The sequence below is a fragment of the Tetrapisispora phaffii genome, chromosome 2 (genome assembly GCF_000236905.1).
Source record: "Tetrapisispora phaffii CBS 4417 chromosome 2, complete genome".
NCBI classification, from domain to species: Eukaryota; Fungi; Ascomycota; class Saccharomycetes; order Saccharomycetales; family Saccharomycetaceae; genus Tetrapisispora; species Tetrapisispora phaffii.
In genome coordinates, this window is record NC_016521.1 from 780,731 (window position 1) to 802,545 (window position 21,815).

Genomic DNA, 21,815 nt, shown 5'->3' on the forward strand with positions numbered 1-21,815 from the left:
TCACCATTAAATTTATGGCTTTACGCGACGCGTCTCAATTATGTTTACACGATTAATCGTAAGTGACTTAAGCATCATCAACTATTATCATTCAATGTATATTACATTTTAAATAATGCAATTATAAAATTATATAAATTTCTTCATTGAAATACAAATTAAAATACTTATACTATGTTACATTTAAATTGATATCACAAAGATTAAGGCTCAAGAAATATTCGTTTTTAAGATATCCTCAAAGATGCCTCCAATTACTCCTAAACCTAATAAGAATGCTGCATTGAAATCACCGAGTTCTTCTTCTCAAAAGAAGATGAAACAATCTAATTTATTATCTTTTTTTCAAAGCAGTCTTCTAAATCCACACCTAATAAGCCCTTAAATAAAGAAAATGTATCTGATAAAACATCAGATAATAGTGCTCCCTTAACTAAAGATCCTCGAAGTAAAAACACCGCTGACGTTAGCGATACATCCTTTACTTTAACAAATAATTCTTCTACAAACAAACTTTTCCCTAAAATGAAGACTTTAGCCAATGATCTTAATATACCACAATCGGAAGATACTATCATTGAACCAAAAGCCTCTACCCCAGTAAAACATGAAAATGTTATCAATCCTGTTAAAGAGGAGGAGGACTCAGATGGCTTTGAAGATGACACCTTTATATCATCCTCCAGAAGGAATGCAAAGAGAGTAATCAGCTATGCTGAAGATAGTGACAGCGATGATGAACCATTAATAAAGAAACAATCAAGGAAAATTAGAAAAGTAAGATCTGATGATGATGACGACGATTTAGAATTTACGTTAGACACTTCAGTTGTATCTGAAAAAGAAGATGAGGAGGAATATATTGAACCAAAGAAGACATTTAGTGACAGTAATGATGATGACGATGATGATATTCTCTCCCTTGTTGAAAAGCCGAAACGAGCTGTTGCAAAAACTTTCAAACCATTAGTCAAAGCATCTCCAAAACCTGTCTTTAAATCAAAAACTTTTGCTCAAGCTCCAAAACATGCAAACTTTAATAAGCAACATCAAGAAAGATATCAATGGTTAATTGATATTCGTGATGCAGAAAAAAGACCAATGACAGACCCTGAATATGATCCTAAGACACTTTATATCCCCACCTCTGCTTGGAACAAGTTTACAGCATTCGAGAAACAGTATTGGGAAATTAAGTCAAAAATGTGGGATTGCGTTGTCTTTTTTAAAAAAGGTAAGTTTTTTGAGTTATATGAGAAGGATGCAATTTTAGGTAACACACTTTTTGATCTAAAAATTGCTGGTGGTGGAAGAGCTAATATGAATTTAGCAGGTATACCAGAAATGTCATTTGATCATTGGGCATCTCAATTTATCGAGTATGGTTACAAGGTAGCTAAAGTAGATCAGCGTGAATCAATGTTAGCTAAAGAAATGCGTGAAGGTTCTAAAGGTATTGTTAAAAGAGAACTTGAATGCGTTTTGACATCCGGTACATTAACGGAAAGTAATATGCTTCACTCAGATTTAGCAACATACTGTCTCGCGGTTAGAGAAGAACCCGGTAATTTCTATGAGGCTGATACCCAAAATATCGTCTCGGTAGATTCTACTTTGAAGAACAAACTATTTGGAGTGTCATTTATCGATACCGCTACCGGTGAAATACAATTGATCGAACTCGAAGATGATAACGAATGTACTAAATTGGAAACATTGATGTCCCAAGTTAGACCCAAGGAAATTATAATGGAAAAAGATAATTTATCAAATTTAGCTCATAAAATAATCAAATTCAATTCTGCACCTCAAGCCATTATGAATTATTTAAAAGCTGGAGAAGAATTTTATGATTTCTATAAAACACATGATGAATTGCTTTCAGAAGAAAATAATTATTTTAAAGATTCTTCAGAATGGCCAGCTATTCTTCAAACTTACTATAAAAATAAAAAGCAAGTTGGTTTTTCTGCATTAGGAGGACTATTATATTATTTAAAATGGCTAAAATTAGATGGTAATTTAATTTCGTTAGGGAATATGAAAGAATATGATTTAGTAGGATCTCAAAAATCTCTAATTCTAGATGGTGTCACACTACAGAATCTTGAAATATTTTCAAATTCTTTTGATGGTTCCGATAAGGGAACTTTATTTAAACTTTTCAATTTATCAATTACTCCAATGGGTAAAAGAATGATGAAAAATTGGGTGATGCATCCATTGTTACAGAAATCAGATATAGAGAAAAGATTAGATAGTGTAGATTTACTATTATCAGATGTAGAATTACGTGACGTTTTTGAATCGCACTTCATCAGACTTCCTGATTTGGAAAGAATGCTTGCAAGGATCCATTCAACAACGATCAAAATGAAAGATTTCGAAAAGGTAATTCAGGGTTTTGAAACAATAGTTAAGATGATCGATACCCTAAAAGATAGAGCAAATAAAGGTGCTCTGGGAATTTATATATCTCAAATTCCTGTAGATTTACGTTCTAGTGTTGACAAATGGTCAAATTCATTTGATCGTGCCTGTGCCATAGAAGAAGATAAGATTATTCCTATAAAGGGTGTCGAACCAGAGTTTGATGAATCCTTAAATCAAATTAAAGTAATAGAAGATGAATTAAACAAAATTTTGCTTGAATATAGAAAAAGGTTTAAATGTTCTAGTATTCAATATAAGGATTCTGGTAAAGAACTTTTCACAATTGAAGTACCAATGGCAGCAACAAAACAAATCCCTTCTTCTTGGGTACAAATGGGGTCCAACAAATCCACGAAGAGATATTACTCTGATGAAGTTAGCGTTTTAGCAAGATCGATGGCAGAGGCTCGTGAGAAACACAAAATTGTGGAAAATGATTTAAAGAATAGAATATGTAAAAAGTTTGATTCTCTTTATAAGGAAGTTTGGAAACCGACTGTTACTATGATATCAAACATAGATTGTATATTAGCATTAACTCGTACATCAGAGTCGTTAGGATACCCATCGTGTAGACCCAAATTTGTAGATGAAGTTGATGAAAACACGGGCAATAAATTAAATGGATTTATGAAATTCAAGTCATTAAGACATCCTTGTTTTAATCTTGGCTCAACTACCGTTAAGGAATTTATACCTAATGATATCGAGCTTGGTAACGATGTTTCCCGAGTAACATTATTAACTGGTGCTAATGCGGCAGGTAAATCAACAGTTTTAAGAATGTCATGCATTGCTGTCATTATGGCACAAATTGGTTGTTATGTACCTTGTGGAAGTGCAGAGCTGTCTCCTGTGGATCGTATTATGACTAGATTAGGTGCAAATGACAATATTATGCAAGGTAAATCTACTTTTTTTGTTGAATTATCTGAAACTAAAAAAATGTTAGACTTAGCTACAAATAGATCATTGTTGGTTCTTGACGAATTAGGAAGAGGTGGTTCTTCTAATGATGGTTTTGCAATTGCAGAATGTGTTTTATATCATCTGGCAACACATATTCAAAGTATGAGTTTCTTTGCAACACATTACGCTGCTCTTGGCTTAAATTTCAAAGGACACCCTGATGTGAGGCCTATGAAAATGAATATTTTAGTTGATGAACAAACTAGAAATATTACTTTTCTATATCAATTAGTAAATGGTGAAAGTGGCAAATCATTTGGTATGCATGTTGCATCCATGTGTGGTATCAGCAAAACAATTGTTGATGAAGCTCAAATAGCAGCTGAAAACCATGAGCATACTTCTGAGATTATCAAAAAACAGAATTTAGCATTAAAAGGTTTAAATAAAGAGAGAGTAGATATGCCATTGGGACTCCAAAGTGATTTCATTCGATTAACAAAGGGTGATGGATTAACTAACTCTAAACTTGGTACTGGCGAAAACGTCACCATATATGATAATAATATAAAAGCGAATGTGCTTAAGACATTATTTTCTCTAATTGAATCAATTTGAAATTAACTCTCTATAAGTACTCATTCTTATAGATTTATGTAAATATATATAACAAACTGTTCATATTAACATTTTTATTCTGTTCGATAAGATACTGTGACCTGTCTCGTTTTAATATTTTTTGATTTCTCGAAATGAGAAGACTTCGACTAATAAATTAATCACATCTTAAATTTTTTCATCCTAATATTGGCATACATTGATTTAGATAACACTCTTTCAAGTAGACCTGGTAATTATCTTGTCATAGTCATATATATATTATAACGAAGTTTACTATATGGAAACCCTAACATAGTACTTTTCGCTAATCGCCAAAAAAGGTAACTCATCAAAAAATGAACCAAATTGAAATTTGTTGTAAGAACAGACGATAGAAAATAGTATAAATTGTTCATGACATTATAGATAAGTAACAGTTACAGAAGAAACATGTGCATGTACAATCATTAGTTTGTATTAGTAGTTTAGATAGTTTCTTTGCGTTTAGCTTCTTTTAACTCTTTTGAATTGATCTCGTAGGATTAGGCCTAGTAAATGTATAGTTATTTCAAATTATTGAATAAATCCATAATACAAAACAAGTTGCAAACTATCATCTGTTACAGAACTATGTCAACATCTCAGAAACGCCTACCAGCTATTCAACTGACCCCTTTGGAATCCAAAATTTGTACATTACTAAATGAGTTTACCAGTGACTACAATGCATCAAACAATGAGGCAGAAGCTCTAGAATTAAGAATCACTGGTGGTTGGGTTAGGGATAAACTTTTGGGATCTCAATCCAATGATTTAGATATTGCTGTCAATATAATGTCTGGAGAATCATTTGCATTGAAATTAAATGATTATCTTACTGAAAACTTCAGGAAATATAATGTTGAACCACATTCCATCCATAAAATTGACAAGAATCCAGAGAAATCAAAACATTTGGAAACAGCCACAACCAAATTATTTGGTGTTGAAGTTGATTTTGTGAACTTAAGGTCTGAAGAATACACGGATGATTCTAGAATTCCGACCGTTGAATTTGGTACTCCTAAACAGGATGCGCTAAGAAGAGATGCCACTTTGAATGCATTATTCTATAATATTGGAAAAAATGAAATTGAAGATTTAACTAACTCTGGATTGCAAGATCTCAAAGATAGGACATTGAGAACACCATTACCTCCTCGTAAGACATTTTTAGATGATCCGTTACGTATTCTAAGATTAATCAGATTTGCCTCTAGATATAATTTTAAATTAGATCCAGAAACCCTAGAAACTATGAAAGATTCCGATATCAATCTCGCATTTTATGTTAAAATATCCCGTGAACGTATTGGTGTAGAAATGGAAAAAATAATTGATGGTGAAACTCCTTTAATTGGCATCAACCTAATACAATATACCCATATAGATAATGTGATTTTCCACTGGCATAACGATAACACTATTGTCGATTTTAATAAAACAAATAATACTAAGGACTTCAATTTAATAAGTGAGATTTATGATAATTCTGTTTTAAACGCTCATATCAAGGATGTTGTGAAAGTACTCAATAATAAGGCAAAGCTAGAAAATGATATCCCAATTTTATATTCGTTAATAAAAAAAAGCCCTGCATTTAAGCGTATATTTTTATTAGGATTTATTTTATTACCGTTCCAAAATCTGAAGATTATTTGGAATGTCAAAAAGAAAGTAAATAATAAAATACCTGTAACTGAAAGCATTGTGAAGGACGGTTTAAAATTCAATAAAAATGAAGCGAGTTTGATCGCTTTGATAGTTGATTCCATTGAACATTATAATGAAATTGTAACTAAGTTTAACAATGATAGAAATTCTCTTTCTAGATCTGAAATTGGTTTATTTTTAAGAGAATTTAAAGGAAATTGGCAAGTAGTACATTTTGTTACTTTATTGAATCAATTAGCAAGTAAAAATGAAAGTTGCTTGAATAATTATTCAAACTTCTACAATTATATTATAGAAAGTGATTTGAAAGACTGTTATGATTTAAGACCATTAATTAATGGTAAAAGACTCCTTACATTAAGCGGTATGAAACCAGGTCCTTGGATGGGTAAAATAAACGATCTTGCTATTGTTTGGCAACTAGAACATCCAGATGGTACTGAAGATCAACTATTAGAACACCTGAAAAGCCTTCTTCCAACCGTTATATAAATAGAATCATTTGGTTTGAAATATTATATTTATAAAATAATTGCCCTTATTCAATATGAATTGTTTTATATTGACTACATACATACTTATATATCTATAATAAAAGCAATATATACGCCAGGTGGGTAAATAATAAGATATAATTAGATGATAAATTCAAAAATCTGATGAATACCACACACTTGAATATATAGTTTATTCTTCAGAATTTTATAACTTATGACTGTATAATCTGAAATATCACTTAAAAACCCAAGGAAAGAATAGTAGAGTAATTCATTTTGCCAATCTCTATAAAGCAGTTTGTAAGGAGTTGAAGATACAGTTTTATAGTTTAGATTTAGATCCAGCCCATTTCAAGGAAATAAATTTGGGTTTATATTGTATGTTAGATTATTGAAAACAAAAAAGAAAATGCCATTAGGCTTCTATTCATGAGAAATTTTATTATAGTACACACTTGTTTATATGGCTAGTTCGATTCATGTTATAAATTATTAATTGTGCAGTTTAATGTAAGAAACTGAAAATAGTGATCGATTGACTTAAAAATATTCAAATACATGACAGTGATTTTGTAGTTCCTTTAGGAATTCATATTATGGAAGATTATTAAACTTCTGAAATTTGACATTATGTCTCTCTACTTTGTCTTTTCATTAAATCCTCTGCATGAGTGACACCAGGCAGCTCAAGGGAAACTCTGGCTCTATCAACAGAAAATCTAGTATCCAATTGGTTTGAAGTTAGCATCTGCTCTCTAGTTTGATCCAAAGATGTTCTGGCCCCCATACTTCTACGTGGGACTCTTTCTTCATCAGAATTTATATTAGGTGAAAATAACAGGTCTTGATTTTCTTTAGGAGAAGTCCAATTGTTTGGTTGATCTTTTCTAATTAACATGGGTGTCCCATCAGGTCTGTCAATAAAACTCATTGGAATCTCTTCGGTCGCTAAACTGCGATTAGAATTATTACCACCAAAATACATTGCAGAATCACTGAATGGATCTTCGTCGTCAGCAACATTCAATTGAATTTTTTTCTCATTTGAAACTAAACTATTCTTAGTTATATTTGGTCTGTTTGGATCAGTTGGGTCATATCCTTGTGGATATTGGTTGAAATCACCACGTGCCCACATCTCTCTAATAATGTCAACATCTGATGGGTAAAATAATTTCAGAAATACATCATATGTAAACCTCGGTAATAAACAAAACATAACACCAATAAAGGTAATACCCCAAAATACTGGTACACCATAAATACGAGATGCAGCCTTGAAATATTCATTACTGATTAAAGAACTAGTCCAGATACCAGTCCAGCCGTATAATACGATTATAGATAGACCAATAAAGAACCCTGTAAACCAATCCCATCTATATTGATGAATCAAAATGTACAGATTACATGCAATAACAGCAATGGTTGCGACCATGGTACCGACATAATAACGATGCTCTAAACCTAAACCATTATTAGAAACATACATTGTCTTATGATAGATTAAATATGGGAAAAAGAAACAAATAATAGACTGATATAGACCATCTACCATATACCAAATAAATTTCCTTTGGTTCCATTCTAATCTTAAAATACCTACTTTGTATAATTCTGGAACCAATAAAGAGATGGTATCATTGACATCTTGATCTAAAATACCCATGAAAATAACAGGCAGCGAAGTAAATGCCAAGTTATAGAAGGAAAGATATGTATATTCAAACAGATAAGAACCATCAAAGTTATTGTAAATACCATAGAAGAATAAAGCTAGAGTAAAAATAACATTCTTGTAAAAGAATGATGGAATCATCTCTGCTAATCTTTTGTATGACCATCTACCATGAACCAGAACCAATCTAGTTAAATATCTAAATTGACCAATAGCATAATCGGAACACATTACAGCTTGACGACCTTCTTCACCTGCAATACCAACACCGACATCAGCAGATTGGATCATTGCTACATCGTTGGAACCATCACCAATTGCTAGGGTCATGACATCCAAAGTATTTTTGACTAATTTTGTAACAGCAGCTTTTTGGGAAGGAGAAACTCTACAACATAAGACCGCTTTACAGTTTTTACATAATAATAAAAACTTACGTCTGATATCTTCACCGCTTAAAGCCAACTTTAAAGCATCACCATCAATGACAACACCAAAGTTTCCATGAGGCACATCATGTTGCAGTTTAGCTTCTGCCAATTCCAATTCATTACCGCTCATGTTGAAATGCTCTCTCAAGTACTTGGAAAGTAAACTATTTACTATTTCAAAAGGATCTTCACCATATTTTGATACATCTTCACCTTGAGATTTGATAACCAGTAATTCCATATCATTATTTAGTAAATTACATGAAAAACCAATATTAATGGCAGTTTCAACTTTATCACCGGTTAATACCCACAATTTGATACCTGCATCAGCTAATAAAGCAATAGAATCGGGCACACCATCTTGTAAACGATCTTCAATTGCAGTACCTCCCAATAAAACTAAATCACGTTCAATTTGATCAGAAATTCTTTCTAGTTCTTCTTCCCTGTTGTTTAATGAGGAAGCAGCTACATCATATTGTTTACTCCATTTTTCATATTCGGACCAGGAAATTTCTCTTTGAGCTATACATAGGGTTCTCAGACCTTCTGTTGCATATTGCTCAAGATGTAATGCGGTCTTTTCTAATAATGTTTCATCATTTTGGTTGTTATCTTTGCTTAATCTGGAATAAATAATGGAATCAGCACCTTTACAAATTAATAAAGCGCTTGGTTCAGACTCTGGAGTTGGACCAGGAATTTTAATAATACAACTCATTCTCTTTCTAGATGAATTGAATTCCAATATATTCAACACTTGGAATTCCTTCTGAACACCTTGAATTTCAACAATTAAACCTGTCTTAGTCTTACCAACAAAACTAAAACCTAAATCTCTTGCAGTACCAACTAAAGCAGCTTCATCCGGTGATTGTGCTTTCAAATCTAACCTATCAGGATCATTTTTATGAGGTTCCACTAACACAGAATGACATAAAGATAAAGCCAACATAAAATGTTCATCACATTTTTTTTGATAATCACCATTTTCACCCTTTAAATCCTTTACAAATTCTTTAGAAACAAATGTCATTTCATCAGGATAAAACTGAGAATTATTAGAAATTGATTTTAAATCAGCAATCATGGTGTCTTTATCTTTAGCAATTTCTGCTTTTTCTCTTCTACCTTCTTCTTCGACGTTGATACCTTGACGTTTTCTTAGACCAGCCAATGCTTCAGTGTATGCACGGCCATATGAGACACCATTGATTGTACATTTTTTGAATTCCATTACATTTTGGGTTAAAGTACCTGTTTTATCAGAAAATATGTATTCAACCTGCCCAAGATCATCAGAGATATTCCAAGATTTTGGAGTACAAGGATAATCCAATTTTGCATTATACAGTAAAACATCACCATATATAAAAGCAGCTTGGGCAGTCTTTATAATTTCAACAGAAATATACAACGAAATTGGAACAAGGGATTGGTATAAAATAACGGCAACCCAAAATGAAACAAAACCATTAGTAGCAGGGGAACCACCGATTGTACCATATTCAAAATAGTTCCTTGAGGTCCCTGATTTATTATAATAAACACCATTAATAATACCAGAGACAAAACATAAAACGAATAGTAATAAGAAATTGATAACAACAGAAAAGTTTAATTCTCTCGCAATTCTAGATTTTTTGGTAGGCGTCACACCAGCATTTAACATAATTTTTGTATCATTACCAGTGAAGATAACAATACCCATCGCCCATTTTGTGTTTCTAAGTGTACAACCACGAAGTAATAAATTATTAATATTAATTGGTTCATTGCTCATATCTCCGGTAGCTGGATCGACATATTTCAAATTACCTTGATAGGTATAAAGATTAGCATGAGGACCTTCACTTTCAATCCAAAATTTAGACCTACCAATATCACGGGAGCTTCTGACAGGAATGGAACATTTTAATGCGTTACGTACTTTTAAGTTAGTTTCACCATCTAAATTTTTGGTTTCAACGTAACAACCACCATCATGATCAGAAGTAGATAGTAAAATAATATCAGCAGGAATTTCATCATCATTATGAATACGTACAATATCACCAACGTTTACATTCTTCCAATAGTCCTTAGAAAACTTGCAATCTTCTCTTGGGGGTAGCGACTTATCGATAACGGTACCATTATTAGCATACATATCGTAAGGTTCATCTACGTCATAGTCTAATGAAGGGCGACCGTATTCCGCAGAACCCCTATAACTTTCCATTGAATCCAATGAGTTCCTTGGGTTGCCAGAAGCTTCTCTCGTTCTCTGTACATGTAACTTATTACGTTGTCTTTGAGCTTTTTTCTTTTTACCTTCTTCAGTAAAGCTTTCTTTACAGTAATCAATAAATTTAAATAATAGTCTAGAATTGGCTTTCTTAAACTTTCTCCAAAGAGAGATATTATCAACAGAAACATTATTATTTGGTACACCCGATAAAATGTAGGTCCTCGTATTGTTAACTTCTAAATCTAAAACAGTTCTTCTAGAATCTTCAATAGCATCCTTAAATGCAGTAATACAAACAATGACGATCAATGGAACAGAAGCAAACCCTGGATTTGTAACACCAAAAATTTGAAATGCACCAAGAATAATTAGAACTAAGAAATAAACATTTGCAAAATTTTGAAATTGAAATAAAATATTCTTAGGGAAGAAAGTAATCGGTGTATATTTCGTAGTTCTGATCTTGTTACGAACATAATCGACAATTGGATGACCATCCTCATCTAATGTGTCAGCTGGCATATCCATGTTAAAATAAACTGTTCTATGTTCATCTGCTCGATTTTTCTCTGCTGCATCGTCTAACGAATCTTCCATACCTATAAATTCTTCAAAAGGATTTTGAAAATTTTTCTTTGCCCATTTCAAAGTCTTTGCTCTTCCTACGTTAGGTCTACCTTTTTTATTTCTATGAGTACCCCAACGTAATCTTTTCATTCTATTACCATTATGATTTAATTCATTGTCTTCAGCTTCATCTTCAAGATCATTTTTCAAACTGGTATGAGTTTCTAACTCATCTTCGAATGGTTCGAAAGCGCCTTTGTTGTCCTTTTTATTCAAATGAGGAGTAGCTTCGAATGAATGGGCATCGTTTTGGTCATCATAACTCAAACTATTTTCGTTATCATTATCAAATGCCACATCTTTAAATTCATCAGTATTCAAAAATTGTACTTTGGGATTTGTATCATTGTGAGATTCACTCCCATTGCTATTCTCCATATTGGTCTCAAACGGATTATTATTATTGTCTATTTGATCTTCAAAGGGATTTCCTGAGGGCATCTCTAATGGAGCAATGGATATATTCTAACAGAGTGAACTACAAGAGAAACAAAAGATCTCAAAACAACAACAAAAAAAAAACGAAATAGTTATCTATTCAAATAAAAACTTTATCTTATATTAATGAAACTTAACTTAAAAACTCGTGAAATTTGAACAGAATTAAATCAGTAGCAAACTTTCACTTGGCACGATAAATTTTTCCTAATAATTATTAATGAGTAAAGTCAATCTATCCTTCAAGAGAACCGTCGAATCTCTTAACCGCACTTCTTAAATACTCCACTTAAATAAAATGACTAGCATTACAAGTTACCAAGGTAGAGGTATAAATAATAATCAAATCAAATTTATATAACCTTATTATACTCTATCCGTAGATTCTAAAGGTAAATTGCTGTTAAATTCAATATAAAGTATTTTTTTTCAGTTCATGTAATGAATAGGCTTGAAAATCCCGCCGCATAAAATATTTCTCACTGATGAACGTTGCGACAGTAACCAATGATGACAGTAATTGATTATTAGGCTAGAGAGCCCATACAACCTCTAGTGATTGATATTAAAAACACATTCTTTGCAGTATTCGATAGAGTTTATTTAAAGTAACTTTTACATTATTTATGAAGTTACTATGGGATTGTTTAAGCCCGGGAAGAAGCGTCAGGATCTCTACCTTTTAAACCTCATCTCGGAATGGCACTTATCATTATGACATTCAGTTCACTGATTATAGACATTTATAATTGTGTATATATTGATTGTTTAAATATATATTTATGTATATGTATATTTATCAAGGTGCAAAATTTTGTCACATTTTAAGTAAGTGATAGTACCGCTCGCATTATTCGTAATAAATATTAGAAGTCACAAGATAGCGGGTCCATGTGTTAACCATCCGCATTCATTGAGCTAGCTAACGTACTGTTTAGGAAGAACGATTGTCTCAAGAAAAATCTGAGTGTGAGACACTGCTTATTCCTTTGCTTGTGCATATTTTTGGGTCCACTCTTTAGCTGTTGCAATCGCACCAGTCTCATTCTTTATCCAATCTTCAGCGACGTCGTTTGCTAATGGATCATTAGGATTTGGACTTGCTAGCAGTGCCTGTATGGACAATAATACAGTTCTGATTTGTAATGCAGGTGACCAATTAGTTTTTAGCACGTCTAAACATATACGACCCAATCTATCAATATTTGGATGGTAGATTTTGGTTAGGAAACGAACTTTAGGACTTTCCATAGGATAATCATCAGGTAAAAACAACTCTAAATCAAATATACCATGTTCGTATGGAGACCCTTCTGGACCCTCGATTGTCACTGAAAAATAACGCAAATTGTCATCATGAGGTTCAGCAGTAATACCAGGTACTGGGTCACTAACTAACCTCTCTGTCTCTTTAATGATTCTTTTTGGTAACGATGCCATTATTATAAATTCTTTCACTGCCTGTGTCTATGGATACTTATCTTTCCGTCCACTCGTTCACCTTTAAGAAATAATTATATGTTCTAGTGTTTATATATCTTTTTCAAAATTTAAAAACGTTAAGATAATATTATTGATTTTTAGTATGTTTAATATGTTAAATGATGACCTGTGAAGGAGTACGTATATGTGCCTGATTCCCTAAGATCGGTGACATTAATATAATTATGATATCTTTATAAGTTACCCAAAAGGGGATTCAAAGTTTAAAGAGTGAAGGCTTCAGTTTTTCGATATTTTCAATAATTTAAAGACATGCATTCGGGTAACTAGCAGTGTTTCATGCAACAGTTCCTTTACCATCAGGGGACGACAAGAAAGATTACAGCATTCCATTAAAGTAATAAGAAAGCATTTTAAAATTGACTTAGGCTGATATATAACTAGATGGATAATTAATTAATAAACATATTGATTAAGAAATAAAAAGACATTTAAAACTAAAAAGGAATAAAAAAAAATAAAAATAAGAAGGAATTATATCTATTCATTCTGTTATTAGAATGGATCAAATTAAATGCACTTCATTTCAATTCTTTTTCTTCTTTCTTATTCAAAAAATCCTCACTTTCAATTGACTTATTGTTGTTGTTCTTGTTGTTCTTGCTTAAAAGATTCATAAGCAGCAGATGCTTCATTGAAATGTTGTTCAAATAATTCATCATTTTCTAATAATGGCATGACTTCTTGTGGTGGTAAATCTAAAATCATACCAGTAATCTTACCGGCAGCTTCTTCATCAGAGGTCTTGGAGGAGACTCTCTTGTATAACTCTTCACCTAAAGCTTGTCTTTGTTTTTGTTGGTATAATTGGTCGTTACCTGGGAAGTTACCTTGTGGGGCACCTTGTGGTGGGACACCGTAAACTGGACCATTTCTGAATTGTTGACGTGGAACAGCACCCATTGGAGAGTTTGGACCGTTGAATGGAACACCTCTTGGTGGCATAACACCGTAGAACATTGGTTGCATGAATTGACCTGGCATACCGGCAGCGGCGGCAGCGGCAGCAGCAGTGGCTTGTTGGTATCTCAATTGGTTTCTAGCTTGAATTTGTTGGGCTAACTGAGAGCGTCTGACGTCCTTTCTTTGAGCAATAGCAACATATAATGGTTTACCAGCAACAATTTGTTGGTTCTTTTCGGTAATAGCCTTAGTAGCTTCTTCTGGGGTAGAGAAACAGACGAAACCAAAGTTCTTAGACTTACCTTCTTCGTTTCTCATAACCTTAGCGGAAGTAATAGAACCGAAAGGAGCAAATTCGGCTTCCAATTTTTCATCATCAATAGAATCATCTAAATTCTTGACGAATAAGTTCACACCTTGGTATTTAGCCAATTTTTCTAATCTAGAAGCTTCGTATTGTTTCTTTAATTCTTGTAGACGTTCGTATTTCTTTTGAGCACGACCGACATATAATTTTTGACCTTTGAACTCTAAGTCATTTAATTCCTCGACAGCCTTAGCAGCATCATCGTGGTTTTCAAAATTAATGAAACCGAAACCTCTGAATTTACCTTCAGAATCTTTTTCCATAGCAATAGAAGTAATTGGACCGTACTTGGAGAATAAAGCTGTGAATTCATCTTCTGGAGTATCGACGTCGACATTCTTAACGTAAACGTTAGTGAAGTTAGCCTTAACTTCTTCTAATTTAGATTCTCTGTCTTTCTTGGAGACGTGTTGGGCGACATAAACTTCACGACCATTCAACATCATACCGTTAATAGCGTCAACGGCTTCAACAGCAGCATTATCTTCTTCGAAATGAACAAAACCAAAACCTTTAGACTTACCAGTTTCATCAGTAGCAATTTTACAAGATAAAATGTTACCGAAAACGGAGAAAGTATCGTGTAAAGCTTTATTGTCGATATCTGGATGTAAATTCTTAATGAAAATATTACCAGCACCTTTCTTTCTTAAAGCTGGGTCACGTTGAGACCACATGATTCTGCATGGCTTACCCTTGATTGGAGAATAATTTAATTTTTCAATGGCAGTTCTACCAGATTCATGGTCGTTGAAATTAACGTAAGCATAACCTAAGGAAGTCTTGGTGATAGCATCACGACAAACACGAATGGAAGTGACTGGACCAATTGGGGAGAAGATATCGTACAGTAAAGCTTCGGAAACAGATGGATCTAATTCACCGACGTATAAAGAAGCAGAAGTAGTATCAACATTGCTGTTGTTAGCTTCAGTTTCAGAAGCAGCTGGAGTACCTTCGGTTTCAGAGGCAGCTGGAGCACCTTCAGTCTCGTTGATGTTCAATTTTTCTAATTGTTCAACGGTTTTATCAGCAATGTCAGACATTTTTTCGATGTTATTTGTTGTTGTTTTTTTCTTTTTAGTTGAAAGGAAAGATAATTTTTTGTATGAAAGGAAAAAAGAATGAAGAAATTAATGTCAAAAATATAAATTCAATATATTTTTTATTTGATTAATTTTTTAATTTTTTTTATTATAAGTTTTAAATTGATTTATTAATTAAAATAAACTTATTTTTTATTTCTTAATTATAATGTTATGTGTATTATTATTTTTTAATTTTTTTTAATTTTTTTGTAGGAAAAAAAGCCAAAGATTATTTAAACTGAATTAAACCTTCTTTTATTATATTTTTCTTTAAAATAATTTTCTATTAATTAAAATTAAAATGGAAAAAAAAATATTGACTTTTTATTGTTATAATTTTAAAATTAAAACTTCACAGTTTCTGTTTTTTAAAAAGTATATACCCGTACTGATTTTTTTGATCTTCTACTACTGATAAAGAATTACAACAATACAAAGAGAGAAACTAATCAATATACAAAAGTTCGTAAAAACATATATACATAAACATGTAAATGTAATTATAGAGAGGATGAACTAATACTAATTAGAATATAGATATAGTTTAATAAGTTAAATATACCCAACTTCAAAATGATTAAAATAAAACAGCAGTCGTTAAACATGTATTATATTCATTTCAAATAAGAATTAAAAATCCTGATATAGTAAAAAGTTATTAAATTATTAAGTTGTAAGATATTCAATTATTGAATTATTGAATTAATGATAACAGAACTCTAAAATTCAATAACTTTTGGTTTCTGGTTTTCTCCATCGTCACTTTCTACAAAACTTCTGGTTTTTAAAAAATTTGAAATTTTAAAAAAAAAACATTTTCTGTTGAAAAGGAACTTTGATTGTACCAAATCTGTGATCCTGTGCTTGGTTTTCTCAGGAAAGTCATGACAATTAACGAGAAAAACTTTTTTGCTCTGCTTCTATAATGAGACCATGCCATGAGTGGCAACAAGAAACGAAAAATTGCAATTTTCAATAATTTTAATAAAAAAAAAAAGTTTTGGAAAAAAAACGACTTTTTTATTCTTTTTTGCACTAAATTGCCCGTACTTTCTCCACTTTTTTTGAAATTTTTAATTTGTTCATTTTTATTTCCATGTGACTGTGTTTTTTTTTTTGGTAAATGAACATATTCGTGGAGCGTGATATGGAGTATATGTCTTCGAGGTCAGGTGATCTACTATTATCGTTTGTAGACTGCAATGGACAGGAACAAGAGTGTAATGTCACAATACTTATGTACTTGTTATTGGTATCTTTAATTTATTATTACGAGATATATATTTATATATATATGTATGTGTGTGTGTGATCATTTCTGGACATTAGATATTTTATCATACATTGCTATTAGTTTGGAGCTTTTCACTGCGATAGGCCAGAACATCGCACTGTAAGACCACAAGTGCTTGCGGAATGTCGTTGGTACTGTTTTCTTGGAATCAGTCTTATGCATGTCAATGAATTTACCTATGGAGATTAACTCTGTCTTTAAGATGTTGGCCCACTCTTTACGGTCAAGACCTTTGCCGCCTTTTCTCAATCTCATTAATGATTTTCTCATTGGTGTCATGGTGGTTCTGCATTCTTCTTCATCCATGTCTGGGTACTCGATCTCATGCTGATGATTGGTAATGGCTGGATCAGGGCTGGCTGTTTTGGTTTTGTGCATTAATGCAGCTGGTCCCGTGGGTAGAGGTTTGGGGTGGTCGTTTCCGTGCGAAGACGGAGATGAACCCCCAGGACCCTTAGGCAATGGTTTGTGGCGCTTGGATGGGTGCTCAGAGTTGTTGGAGTTATTTGTAGTTGTGGTAGCAGCAGAAGGCGTAGTAGCACTGGTGTTCGTGCTCATGCTGGTTGGTAAGGAAGGGGACTTCTCGGTGCCTGAAGTGCTATGTGTTGCTGGCTTACGTACACGCTTCTTGAAACCGTTATTGGATGATTTATCACTGGAGGTACCGGTGGTATCATTGTTCTCATCCTTCATGAAATTGATCAAGTAATCTACTCTTCTACCTAGATGGATTGTACCAGGAACTTTCTTGGACGAACCAGTAATCCCTTTACCTTTCTTCTCAGCTTCAGTAGAAGTGGTTTCTTCTTCGGGTTTCACGCCATTAGCCTCCTTTTCTTTCTTGACGGATTTCTTGCTATCGATACTGTCATTCAAAAATATTTTATCACCAAGACCAAGGAAAGGGTCATCACGGATTTTACTCCATGACCCATACCCATACTTAAATACACCGACTAGTAATTTTTCATCATCGACTCTGGACCAATTACAATTCCAATTTTGAACCGCCTTAGGTACTCTAGCTCCCAGATTGAATTTCAATGAATCGGAGTTGAAGCGTTTATTGATGTAGTCATACAAGAATTTCAAATCATTCGACCTATTTATTAGGGATTCCGCATTCAGCGCTTTGACACCATAAAATTCGAATAACACAGCTTTTTTTTCTCTTTTCTTGGCAGCTAATTTAGTAATCGGATTGACTTTCGGTTGATCTTCGATTTTGATCCCCTCGGTCTTTAATTTTAGTCTATAATCATGAGCATCCTTCTCTAGCTTTTCAAATATCTCATTTCTTTCTTGCTCATTCTTCTCAACAGCAGTTTGTGCTTCTTCCATCATGTCATTGTAAACTTCTTCGTACTTCTCAATAGACTTCATTGGAAGAGAACCAGCAGCAATCAATCCACCTAACTGAGGGGTTAAATCACCATGCTTCAAAATTGCTTTATATAAGGCACGGATTTCTCTCTCACCAATAGAATTCATATTATTACATTTGGCTCTCTTTCTCGATGATGATCTGTTGCCATCATCCGAATCAGAATCAGGAGAAGTGCCATCACCATTCACACTGTTCTTAATTTTTTGTATGGCATTTTTCCTTCTGTTCATCATTTGTAATTGTTCTTGGACATATTCCTCATCTTTACGTCTTTGTTCTTCATCTTTTAATTTTTTCAATTCTTCCTCTGGAATAATATCATCCCAATCAACATCGGCTTTGTAGTCAGTAACTTCAAATTGCTTTAAAAATTCTTCACCACCCAGATGAGATTCGCCTAAATCTGGTGTGGTTACATGATCTTCTGCATGATTCAAGACATCATCTAAATTCAAATCTTCCAGTTTTCTTTGGTTATCTTTAGCAGCAAACATGTTACCAGCACCAAACTTTAAAATTTCAGCCAAATCACTAGAGGTTGGATCTTTCGATTTAGATTTGCTAGATAGATTTGTGCCATCTGTAACACCTAAAGAAATAATTGCATATTCCAAAATCATCTTCTTTCTAGCTCTCTCTAGAATTTCTTCTTCAACAGTATCTTTGGATACTAATCTGTACACCATAACGTGATTCTTTTGACCTATACGATGCGCTCTTGCCATCGCTTGTAAATCAGCTTGAGGATTCCAATCAGAATCAAAAATAATAACAGTATCTGCTGTCATTAAGTTAATACCTAGACCACCAGCTCTTGTAGATAACAGAAAGATATCATCAGTGGAACCGGGTTCATTAAAATGATCAATGGCAATTCTTCTTTGTGCTGACGGAATAGTACCATCTAATCTCTGAAAATTAATACCTTTAATAGATAAATAATCACCTAAAATGTCTAACATCCTAACCATTTGAGAAAAAATCAAAACTCTATGGCCATCTTTCTTTAATCTTGTCAATAATTGGTCTACTAAGACCATTTTACCGGATGACATAATTAAACCTCTCAATATATTTTCACGAGATTTATTACCGTCACCGAATTTCTGTAGGACACGATCTTCAGCATAATCAAATAAATAAGGATGGTTAGATGCTTTTTTCAATTCACTCATAATGTTTAACAATGAAAAATGACCCCCTTTGGTACCTGCAGTTAATGCAGAGTAATTTTTTGTTAGAATGTTTTTGTAATATTCTGTTTGAACATCAGATAATTCCACACGTAAAATTCTTTCGGTTTTAGAGGGTAAAGATTTTTCTACATCTTTTTTCAAACGACGTAAGATGAAAGGTTGTAGTCTTTTATGAAGGGTTCTGATATATTCTTCTTGTTCTGAATCTTGGTTTTCAAAATCAATTTCTTGATCAATTTGGAATCTATTTGGCATCAAGAAATCAACCAATGCTGCTAATTCTTTAATATTATTTTGCAATGGGGTACCTGTAATTAGCAGACGGTTTGTTACTTTAAAACTGTTCAAAGATTCGTAAAGTGATGATTCGGCATTTTTCAATCTATGTGCTTCATCAACAGCCAAAAACTGCCATTTGATATTTCCTAACTCAGTCCGATCTTTTAAGATATATTCGTATGTCGTTAGAAGAACATTGAACTTAATATGTTTCTTGGTTTTAGCATTTGGATTTGTATAAAACTCGAATTCTCTTATTAAATCTCTAGATTTCTGGTTACCCATATAATAAATGCAATTTAAGTCAGGAGCCCATTTCTCGAATGTCTCTTGCCAAGCAGGAATTGTAGACAAAGGTACAACAACTAAATGAGGGCCATTCTGTCTTCGAGCGTAAATCAACCAACTTATGAATGCTACTGTTTGGACAGTTTTACCAAGACCCATTTCATCTGCCAAAATACCATTATCATTTTTGGACCATAAGAAAGCCATCCAGTTAATACCTGTCAATTGGAAATCTCTCAATTCACCATTCTTGATGAATGATGGTTGCTCATCCAATTTTTCAAACTGTGGTCTATCTTTAGAATATATATTTGAATTTTGTGGTAGTATTTTTGAAGTTGATCTACTTTGAAAATTTCTGACCTGTTGTGGTGCTAATTTCACAATATCATTTGAATCTTCCCATGTTGCCTCATCATAATTTAACCTTTTCCACTTCACCAGGTATTGTAATTGTGTCTTATTCTCATCTTCATCTATCACAACTCTATCACTATCTATAATTCTTTCCGGAATTTCATATTCTTTGAACTCATCCAATCTTCTCTCCAGATCCATATCCATAATTTCTAAATCTTCTTTTGTTACATATGGATCTAATCTAATCTGTTGATCTTGGATGACAAACTGTTTACAGTAGTTGTCTAGTCTTTTAATACCTTTTATTGGGCCCAGAGAGTCGTAAGATTCCCAAGTATTATGCAAGTACGATTTATCGCTCCATTTAACTAAAAATTCATAATTGGTTTTACATTGGTTAAGATCTGGCACTGTCTTTAATATTTCCAATTTCTTCTCTTCTGTGAAAATTGGGTTTATTCTGTGCGTTATAATTATATCGATTGAATGAACGTCTTCTACTTGTGGTGTATTAGAGTATTCGTACTCATCAGAAGAAAAGGCTTCATTTTCACTGTCAAACCCATCATAATTGTTATTCCTTTCATTCTCAGACTCTAGCAAGTCATCATCAGTATAGTCAACATTATAATTAACAGTTTTACTATTACGTGATGAGAAACGTGTGGGCAGATTAACGTCATCTTCCTCTTTCTTTGGTTTACTCTTGGATTTACCTCTAGATCTATTGCTACTCTTTGAAGAACTCTTGTTTCTCTCATTGATAGTCTTACTCTTTTTCTTACTCCCAACATCATAATCATCGTCGTCGATAAAATCATCTAGATCATCTAGATCACTTTCATCGTCGTCATTAAAACCATTCTCATCATCGACTTCATCCGCATCAGAAGAGTAATTATTCTTCCGTCTTTTAGATCTAGTATTTACAATTTCGTCATCATCATCTTCATCACTCTCCAATTGGTAGTTTACAGAAGTACCGGTTGTTGCTCTATTGGATCTTCTCAAACCATATAACCCTGGGTTCTCCAACACTTCTTCAGATATACCTTTCACCATCCTGTAAGACAACAAAGTAAGAGAATCAATGCCGTTATACTGATCTATATATGTATATCGAGAAGTATAAAAGATATACGTATGTAAATAAAAATATTAAGATCACAACAACAACAACAATAAAAAATAAAAGCACTCCAACTAGTTATAATACATCAATATGAAATAAACTTTATAAACTAACTATAATGTTAACTAAATAAAAATATAATAAAACTTATTGACTGAAAAAGAAAAATATCTAAAGAGAGTAAAAGAAAAATTACCAAACCGATGAACGTTTAATGTTAAAAACGATAATATCGATATATACACTCATACATATACATATAGTACAGACAGGCATACTAAATAGTAAGTGCACACTAATTGCATCGAGAATTGAAAAATTTAAAATCAACAAAGAAACAATGTGAATGAATTATATATAGACTAAGAGACGTTTACATTTGAACATTTACGCGAGAGCTCAATGCATGAAGGAACTCACGTTGCATCAGCACTAATTGCTGAAGATGGTAGTTAATAT

At 32.8% G+C, this 21,815-nt stretch overlaps 6 protein-coding genes across 6 annotated transcripts; 2 read left to right on the forward strand and 4 right to left on the reverse strand.

Annotated features, from left to right (window-relative positions):
* Positions 1–525: 525 nt before the first annotated feature.
* Positions 526–3,960, forward strand: MSH6 (mismatch repair ATPase MSH6; the record flags this gene model as incomplete). Its single annotated transcript, XM_003684394.1, has 1 exon — positions 526–3,960. One exon carries the CDS (start codon positions 526–528, stop codon positions 3,958–3,960), a length of 3,435 nt encoding a protein of 1,144 aa, XP_003684442.1.
* Positions 3,961–4,497: 537 nt separating this feature from the next.
* Positions 4,498–6,147, forward strand: CCA1 (tRNA adenylyltransferase; the record flags this gene model as incomplete). Its single annotated transcript, XM_003684395.1, has 1 exon — positions 4,498–6,147. One exon carries the CDS (start codon positions 4,498–4,500, stop codon positions 6,145–6,147), a length of 1,650 nt encoding a protein of 549 aa, XP_003684443.1.
* A 633-nt stretch (positions 6,148–6,780) lies between these two features.
* Positions 6,781–11,562, reverse strand: DNF1 (aminophospholipid-translocating P4-type ATPase DNF1; the record flags this gene model as incomplete). Its single annotated transcript, XM_003684396.1, has 1 exon — positions 6,781–11,562. One exon carries the CDS (start codon positions 11,560–11,562, stop codon positions 6,781–6,783), a length of 4,782 nt encoding a protein of 1,593 aa, XP_003684444.1.
* A 978-nt stretch (positions 11,563–12,540) lies between these two features.
* On the reverse strand, positions 12,541–12,999 carry UBC13 (E2 ubiquitin-conjugating protein UBC13; the record flags this gene model as incomplete). The annotated part of the gene is made up of 1 exon (XM_003684397.1): positions 12,541–12,999. One exon carries the CDS (start codon positions 12,997–12,999, stop codon positions 12,541–12,543), a length of 459 nt encoding a protein of 152 aa, XP_003684445.1.
* Positions 13,000–13,638: 639 nt separating this feature from the next.
* PAB1 (polyadenylate-binding protein) lies at positions 13,639–15,378 on the reverse strand (the record flags this gene model as incomplete). Its single annotated transcript, XM_003684398.1, has 1 exon — positions 13,639–15,378. The coding sequence occupies one exon, from the start codon at positions 15,376–15,378 to the stop codon at positions 13,639–13,641; it is 1,740 nt and encodes a 579-aa protein (XP_003684446.1).
* A 1,354-nt stretch (positions 15,379–16,732) lies between these two features.
* On the reverse strand, positions 16,733–21,286 carry CHD1 (chromatin-remodeling ATPase CHD1; the record flags this gene model as incomplete). The annotated part of the gene is made up of 1 exon (XM_003684399.1): positions 16,733–21,286. One exon carries the CDS (start codon positions 21,284–21,286, stop codon positions 16,733–16,735), a length of 4,554 nt encoding a protein of 1,517 aa, XP_003684447.1.
* Between the last annotated feature and the right edge of the window lie 529 nt (positions 21,287–21,815).